At 35.7% G+C, this 8,687-nt stretch overlaps 1 protein-coding gene across 6 annotated transcripts in view; it reads right to left on the bottom strand.

Moving 5' to 3' along the window:
- Window positions 1-2,754: 2,754 nt before the first annotated feature.
- Window positions 2,755-8,687, bottom strand: part of BMI1 (BMI1 proto-oncogene, polycomb ring finger) — a 30,820-nt gene continuing 24,887 nt past the window's right edge. Inside the window, exons 1-10 of one of the 6 annotated variants that reach the window (XM_034643866.1) lie at window positions 8,579-8,662; window positions 7,704-7,834; window positions 7,269-7,365; window positions 6,602-6,657; window positions 6,455-6,529; window positions 6,181-6,289; window positions 6,057-6,102; window positions 5,536-5,634; window positions 5,096-5,176; window positions 2,755-5,009 (exon numbers count right to left, since the gene is read on the bottom strand). In XM_034643866.1, the coding sequence (XP_034499757.1) occupies window positions 4,680-5,009; window positions 5,096-5,176; window positions 5,536-5,634; window positions 6,057-6,102; window positions 6,181-6,289; window positions 6,455-6,529; window positions 6,602-6,657; window positions 7,269-7,365; window positions 7,704-7,815 (1,005 nt within the window). In that variant the 5' untranslated portion in view covers window positions 7,816-7,834; window positions 8,579-8,662 and the 3' untranslated portion in view covers window positions 2,755-4,679. Of the gene's footprint in view, window positions 5,010-5,095; window positions 5,177-5,535; window positions 5,635-6,056; window positions 6,103-6,180; window positions 6,290-6,454; window positions 6,530-6,601; window positions 6,658-7,268; window positions 7,366-7,703; window positions 7,841-8,204; window positions 8,344-8,572; window positions 8,663-8,687 lie in introns of those variants that run through there. The other 5 variants (XM_034643865.1, XM_019801262.2, XM_034643867.1 and 2 more) reach the window with 5 other exon arrangements.

Raw genomic sequence — 8,687 nt, 5'->3', positions numbered from 1 at the left:
AGGTCATTTTCTCCAAGCAGTCGTCCTGTGCCCTTTCCACGGTGCTCCAGAATATAAGAAGACTTTTCTTTCTTTCTTTTTTTTTTTTTTTTTAAGCCGTTGCTCTTTCCACCCCAATCACCCTCGCCTCCTCCTCCGCCCCCCCGCCCCGCTTTTTCTTCCACGCCGCGCAGTGCGCTGCTGACTTCGGCTTTGTTTGGGTATCTTCCACTGTTGGGGGGCATTTAGACCAAACACTGTAGTTTCTGGACAGATTTCTCAATCTCCAGTAACATCTTTATCCGTCTCGGTAACGTTCTCATTCCTTCCATCTCAATTTTCCACGCGTTTCGCGAGTACCCTGGTCCACAGTCTTCCAAAGTCTCTTCTCTCAGCTTGAGTTCTAGCTAACTTAAGGGGACAGAACTAAGCGCCAAATCGGCACCAAACTTGAAATCATGTTCTCTGTGAAGTTTGGATTTCATGATGATCCAGCAATCAGAGCAAGAACTGTATTTTTACTGAAATGTAGGTGACTCTGAGGGAATGACACCTGCTATTTTTGAAAGTTCTTTCTGATAATTCTCTGGAAGGTATATTTTAAGAGCCTAGAAGAATGGGAGTAATTTAACTCATTGGAAGTTTTATTGAGTGCTTACTGTTTATTTGGAGGGTTAAATGAAATTTCGGGATGAGTTTCCCACATGCGCTTGAACTTCTTCAAAAAACTCACAAGAATCCTAGAATAGCCTTTGCAGTGATAAATGACTTTTGATGTCGTCGACTTGATGAAGACAGGTTGACAGTGAAGCCTTCATGTGAGAACTCTAGAAATTGCACACTAAGAAAAAGAAACTGGTGCAAATAAAGGAAATCCGTTTCAAGAACCAAAAGAAGAAAAAAACGTTAAAAAAAATTAACTGCGGAAACAGGAAACACTCGACTGTGTAAACATTTTCGGAGACTTTCATAATCAAAACTGGGCGATCTTGAGATTTGCAAGGAGATCCACAGGCTCAAGGTATTTGGGGGGTATTTCCCAAATCTGACTTACTAGGAGGTTCTAATATGTATTACTTTCTCTTTCTTCTAAAGGACCTATCTGAATTCTGTGGTCCCAGTTTAATACAAGGTTTTATTTGGGAGGAGTCAGAATTTTTTTAGAGCGATCTTAGAAATAACCACCTGTTGTGCTATTCATTTTATACTTGAAGAAACATCCTCAAGTGAAATGACGCTATCTAACCCAAAAGCCTTATGCAGGAGCTGCTTTCTGTGCTCTTTGCATATCAGATGTCTTTAAAATATATACTGTTGTTAAATAGGATCATCTTATATGTAATTTCATCAAGACCTTAGCTTTGGATAAAATGCGAGGAAGACTGCATGAGGGAAACAACCACCGTCTTTCAGAATGATATAGCCTCCATTTCATAGAAGTAGACTAAATCAGAATTCCCAGCTATCATTCCAGGAGCAATGAGAAAAAAAGATGTATTTACCACACCTTTAAAATATAAAAGAAATGGGAAGAAAAAAAACCCGCTTCCATCACCCCAAGATTCTAAGACTAGGTTCCATGTGCATATTGTTTTCTAAAATTAAAATCACATCCCTTCAAAAGATGACCATAAGCTATTTTTTAAAAAACAGAACATCTTGTTGGTCAGTGGAAAGTAGTATTTCATGTGGGTTCCTATTGAGATTTCACAATAAAACTTGATCTTGATAGGCCTATACCATGTGTCTACTGAAACTCCAAATATTGGGACAAGAATAAGAGGAAAGGATGTAGGAAAGCCCCTGCGAGCTTACTCTGCAAGTCGAATTATACCTCCAGAAATCCTAACATTTGCACGTATGAATATGAAACAAAGCAATATGGTTGGTGGGTTAAGTCAGCTGAAGGCCAGCTACTTTTTTTCCCTCGATGCAATTAACGGCCGGCAATTTTAAAAGCAAAAAGTACTTGTAAAGTGGTATGCATGTGTAAAGCAAGATAGATCGCTATTTACACAACAGTAACCAGCCTCATTCTCTTTTTGCATTTAAGGTAAAATCTGTGAAATCAATTTAGGCATTTTCTGTGGAATATTTTGTTAGCACTAACTTTGTGATAGAGAATCCTAGAATACTTTTCAGAAGCAAAAGCCAAACTTAAAGCCTACTTTTCATGTACCCTGCTTTTACTGCTAAGAGTTAAAAAGTTAACCTTTGTATGGGTATTATAAGATTGAAACTTTTTAAAGTGGTAGTTTAGCAAAAGTTTTAAACCGTAATTGTCAGAACTGTGAAAGCTAGTTATGGGAGAATGCAAAACATTATAATCTTTCTTCTGTTTTATTAAAAGACAAAGACATTTTAGATGAAATATCCTTTAACGCTTAAGAAATTTTCAAAAGGAGTAGGGAAAAAAAATCCTTTCGAACAAAATAAATGCATGTTTTCAAATATGATAAAACAGTGTGAAGTAAGCCATAAATGCAAGATCTGATTTTTAATAAGCAATTTCAAAAATAAGTCCATTATAAAAAGCTTGAGATGTTAAGTCTTTAGTTCCATGTTGATCTCACAACTTGGTATTGTGTAAGTCAAGTGAAAGGTCCACTAGCATTTGAAGTTTTGAAGTCTTTGAAAAATAATTTTTCATTCTTTGTATACATGATCATCCAAAGTAAAACCATCATTTGAAACTTCCATTAACTAACTTTTCTTTCTTAGATAACATCATGAAAAACTTGAGAAGCCTACAAAAATGAGTTAAATTCACCAAAATTGGCAAACATGGGTAACTTTTACTTCAAAGATTGTAGAGTAAATAAACAGATACATCTTTCAATTGGGCTTTCAAGCAATTATACAACAAAGCATGGACTTCTTAGCAACATCACTACTTAAGACAGCAATGGATTCTCTTTAGTTTTACCTGCTGTAATCCACAGTAGGGTTTCCAAAACTTCTGCACATTGTGCTTTTCATATCAAATTTTTATTAAAGTCTTAGCTATTTTCTAAATGAATATCCTTTTTATTGGATTTTTCCAATTACAAATGAAATTTAATTTTACATCTATAATTAGAAACAACACTTACAATGGTACTGTACAAATTTAGGTCAAAATAAAAATATATGTATTTTGTGGTTTCATAAAACTTCATTTACTGTATATTTAAAGAAAGCAGAAATAACAGCAATATATGTAAAAGTAATGATTTAATGACTATAAGCAAGACAAAGCAATAGAATTGTGCTTCTTTTGCAGACTGGGGACAATGAAATGTTTAGCTACAATTTTCCCATACAAACATGAAACGATATTCATATAGAATAAACACCCTCACAAATAACTGATGGGTGATGAACACACACCAAGTTCGACCAAAGCAAAACACAAACTGAAAACGGTTGTGGTTATTCATATTTTAAATACATGTTCACTCTGTTTAAAAATTAATACCTGGAGAAGCTAAAAATAAATTGCTTCTATTTCAAGATATTAGAGGAGGGCATATGTCATTGTTTGTAACTGTAAAAGCAACTCCTTAAATTTGAAGTAACTGCTAAACCACATGTTAATTTTAGATAAAATGCCTTCTTCCAGCAATTTGCTGGTTTACTTAAAAAATTTGTTTTAGAATTATAGTGATCAATATGCATTTTAAAAACATTCATTCCATCAAAAGCAATAGGAAATGAAAACGGTTTCCAAAGTCTTTAGTTAAAAGTTTTTCTTTACTGCAACAATTAATTTTAAAAGTAAACATGTATTTTACTACAGAAAATCAGTATTATGATTTGCCAATTGCTTTCAATGGAATAGAATTTAGAATTAGAGATCCACATTAAAAATGTTCTATGCTGATAAGGCTCAAACATAGGGTATCTGCAAAGGTCGAACCAGTTGGGAGAATTTTAACAACCATTTCTGAATGCATGAAACACAATATTTTCTTTATAGTATTTATAAATATATCATACAATACTGTTTCCTGTTATGTCATATACCAATATGGCATCGTACAACAAGCATAATGCCATCTGATTCTTACAAAAGCGAATCATTTAAACAAGTCAGTAAAATAAACGGTAGTACCCGCTTTTAGGCATACAGATTGTAAAACTGAAGTTTACTTTCCTTTGATCGGTTTTGTGTAGCAACAGAGAAGTAAAAATCAAACAGGAATCAAAATGGCTAAATATGCAAGAAGTCGTTATTCACAGTGACATGGCTACATAGAATGCATTATTCTATGCATATTCTTTCTGTTTGTTGAATTTCAAGATAAAAAGCACTTGTTTTCTACAGGTTCACAAAACAGCATAATAACAAGAACAATCAAGGAGAATGTAATGTAGGCGTTAGTTGAGATTAACAAACTATGGCCCAATGTTTATATCCACTGCAGAATTTTTCAAATCTGAACAATGGTTACAGAAACCATTTCACATCTTGCCTAACACATAGAAAAACATCTTGCCTGCCTTCTCAGAAACCAATTCTTTAGAGGAACAATCTTTTCCATTAACGTCCATATGAATATCACATCTAGTCCATCTTTTATAGCCAAATTTAATGTCACTACAAAAGAAAGCAAATTGGACGACAGTCACATGTATTAGCATCTCTAAAGCTGTAATGGCATGAAGATATCTATATAAATCGGGGATTTAAAATTTTTTTTCCTTAAGAGTCTCAGGTATCAACCAGATGAAGTTGCTGACGACCCATTTACTGATGATTTTCGAGGTCTATTGGCAAAGGAAGATTGGTGGTTACCGCTGGGGCTGCTGCTGGTTCCATTCATAGTGCTGGAGATGTGAGGGAACTGAGGGTGAGGAGACTGAACGGGAGTGCTGGGGCTGGGCAGACAGGAAGAGGTGGAGGGAGCACCTCCTGCGGGGCTGTTGGCCTTGTCACTCCCAGAGTCACTTTCCAGTTCTCCAGCATTTGTCAGTCCATCTCTCTGGTGACTCATCTTCATTCTTTTACAAGTAGGTCGAACTCTGTATTTCAAAGGAAGCGGACCATTCTACAAAATGAAAAGGAAAAAAAAAATCAGTCCTCTTTAAATACAGTTTACCACAATAATCTGCGAGTATTAGTTAGGCCACTTACCCTTCTCCAGGTATAAATGTAGGCAATGTCCATTAGTGTATAGTAATCCTTTAACGGTTCCTCTTCATACATGACATCAATCTATTGGAAAGTAATATTTCAATCACTAAGTACCATGAAGAACAAAGATAAATCAAGATTTTTTGGTCATCTATATGCAATCCAAAAATGCTTTAACAAACATTCTCTTCAAACATCTGAACAAGGAAAAGAATCCCTCTTGACACTTCAAATGAGGAAAAATACTACCTGAAATTACTAAGGAATTTGTTTTTATAGCATAAAACAAAATTCATACTAAACATTTTAAGAAACAGTTCCAATTGAGTTCTAAATTTAAAAAAATCTGTTGCTTTTTTGGGGTTCGGAATCCAAAAAGAAAAAAGTCATTGAATTAAAAAAAATCCACATTAAATGCACAAAAACTATAAAGTATATACCTGGAAAGTATTAGGTATGTCCATTTTACTTCTGAGAAACTTTCTTAGGTGCATCACAGTCATTGCTGCTGGGCAACGTAAATACCTTTTATCATTCACCTAAGAATACATTTAGGAAAGTTATTTTTTAAAATTCCCAACTTTTGGGTAAGAAAAAGAATTTCAATTAGATTGCCTCAATATGATAAAAAGTATGAATACCAAAACTGAGATTGGCTATATTTTTAACTATACTTCGAGTTTACTATTATAAATATGAAATAAGGAGACTGCTAATAAGAAAACTTCAAATACATCAAAGCATTGAACATTAAAGTATTTTGTAATAATAATCATATATAAAGTAAATTCTATCTAGTTACTATCAGATATAAATTACTCTTAAACATCAAATATGATCATTTTCTCCTATTTGACAGCATCATCTGGCCTCAGAATATTCTAAAGGGCAACATAAACCTTCAGAAAATCTAGAATCCAAACAATGTTTCTTCTGTATGTTTTTGCGACATGGAACATACCTCCTCCTTAGGTTTCTCCTTGTCTTTGTTTACTTTCCGATCCAATCTAAGAAACATAATTTTATTAGTGGAACAATGCATCTATGAACAGATTAGCATAAAACACATTTCTGACAGAATTTACCTGTTCTGGTCAAAGAATTCAATGGATAAGCTTATTATCTCATCATCAGTTATAATTCTCTTATCTTCATCTGCAACTTCTCCTCTATCTTCATTAGAGCCATTGGCAGCTATAAAGACATTTTGAAATTCAATTTAAAATTAAATATTTAATTAAAATATTACATATGTAGGAAAAAGGGAATGGTACTTTAAGTTAAATTCAATTTTAATAATTATTGAATAATAAATTCTCTGTCCAAATAAAATGTCTTTTCCCTCTCTAAGGAGATTACCATCAGCTGAAGGATGAGCTGCATAAAAATCCCTTCTTCTCTTCATTTCATCTAAAGGGGGGGGGGAGAAAAAGACTTAAACATTTGTTATAGCAGGTAAAGCTGATGAAATACTCGTAAAAATTCATTTGTAAGCAAGTTACTCACTTTTGAAAAGCCCTGGAACTAATTTGTATACAATATCTTGGAGAGTTTTATCTGACCTGAAAAAAGAATTAGAAAAGTAAATTATTAATTATAATGGCAAAAATTTTAAATGCTCATAAATTATTACAGATTCTTTGTTTTCTTTGTGGTATAGTATTTTACTTGATTATGAGAGTCCACATCAGTAAGATAACAATTATGAGACTAAAAATTCTTTATGGAGTAATAATCTTTTAAATCAGCAGAAAAATACTTTTGTTACATTCATTAAGAAATTCTTCACATTTCACTGAATCAAGAGAAGTGTGCCTTTCAAGTTACTAAATTAGCTAATATGAAAGAGAACAGAGAGAAGAAAATGGAAGCACTGTACACACACCCATTCCTGCCTGTCATAAACTCAATAAACCAATGCAGAAATGGAGAACTAATTCAGGTTTAAAAAAAATGTTTTTAAAAAACCATTAAAATTCACTTGAATACCGAACTTTGCTTAAAGTTAGTCATCATTAAAATGGCAAGAAATGAAGACCAACCTTCACAAAACACACACATTAGGTGGAGATTCAACAGTAAATTCTGTGTGAAGAAATAAAACAGGGTAGCCTCCACTAAATTATGCAATTCCAATAACAATTAGAGACAATAATTTTAAACCTTTTCTTACCTTATATTCAGTAGTGGTCTGGTTTTGTGAACTTGGACATCACAGATAGGACAATATTTGCTGGTCTCCAAGTAACGCACAATACACGTTTTACAGACTAGAAGTAGAAAAAGTTTTTAAGTTTAGAAATTAGACGCTAAGCATTGAAATTAGTGTCAAAAATGGAGAACTAATGATAGCAAAATGCTAAATGTCAAAAGGTATTTCCAATGAACTAAACTAACTCAATATCCTGAGAATACTTATACATTGCATAGTTACAAGTTTAAAATATGCATTAACAAAAATTCACCAAATGCAAGAGTAGAATATGACTCCATCACTTTTTACCAACATTCTTGAGGATTGCGGGAATTGTTAATAGTTTTCAAAAGTCAGAAAGAAATGTGAAATACACATAACACACACAAAAAAGGTCTAAAACTTTGTACTTACAGGAATGTAGACATTCTATTATGGTCGTGGCATCAATGAAGTACCCTCCACAAAGCACACACATTAGGTGGGGATTTAGTTCAGTGATCTTGATTCTGGTTGTTCGATGCATTTCTGCTTGATAAAATATCCTGCAAGACACAGAAATATTGGCCGTAATCCACAGAAAGAAAAACGAGATTATCTCCCAACTTCTAGTAACCACACGCTCTGAAATGCTGAGGAGTTCATAAAACTCGTTTAACACTGTACAGCTGAACGGTCCCAACGTTTTCTACAGAAGGAATTTACTAATCAGACCTGAATCAATTACAGTGAAATGATGAAAAAGGATTCAACTAAAGTAACTTCTGGTCCCTCAGGTCATTCCAGGAGGGAGAAGAAAAGGTCTGCGGTGGGGGCTGGGAGCTGAGAGTATTCGGGTCTCTTTCTTCCATTTGTCCTCTAGCCTAGCAGCCCCACGGCTGCTGCAGACGCCACACAGTCCCCGCAGATATTTACCAACCGCCAGGGCTTGTTCCAGGTCTCCAAATTTATTGTAAAACTTCCTTATAGATCTTCAATCGAAAATCCGGGAGCATGCCCTGGCTTCTCAGGGGCTCTTGTTGTTTTAGGCGGTTCCAGCAACCAGAACCTGGCACGTTTTCACGCAATACAAAGGAAAAACAAATTCTGCCCTATCTGCATCCCTGGCATTTCCGGAGCTGGGTGCTGGGGCCGCAGAAGCACCTCCAGTCGGCCTCGGGCTGGGGCCTGAGCGCGCGGACGCCCGGGGGCCGGGATGCGAGGGGCGGATCCGGCGGCGCCCGGGGCTCCGTCTCGCTCCGGATTCGGAACTCGCCTCTGTCGGGGTTTCCATAGCAACTTACACTTACACTTGGCATCCGGCCACCGCTGCAACTCCGCGCGAAGCCCGGCCGAGCCCGGAGCTTCGGCGGGCGTGCGGGGCGGCGGGGCGGCGGCGGCGGCGGGCGCGGGGGAGGG

Source organism: Ailuropoda melanoleuca, chromosome 15, assembly GCF_002007445.2.
Source record: "Ailuropoda melanoleuca isolate Jingjing chromosome 15, ASM200744v2, whole genome shotgun sequence".
Lineage (NCBI taxonomy): Eukaryota > Metazoa > Chordata > Mammalia > Carnivora > Ursidae > Ailuropoda > Ailuropoda melanoleuca.
The sequence above is the reverse complement of the archived record's forward strand: the minus strand, read 5'-3'. Positions and strand labels throughout refer to the sequence as shown.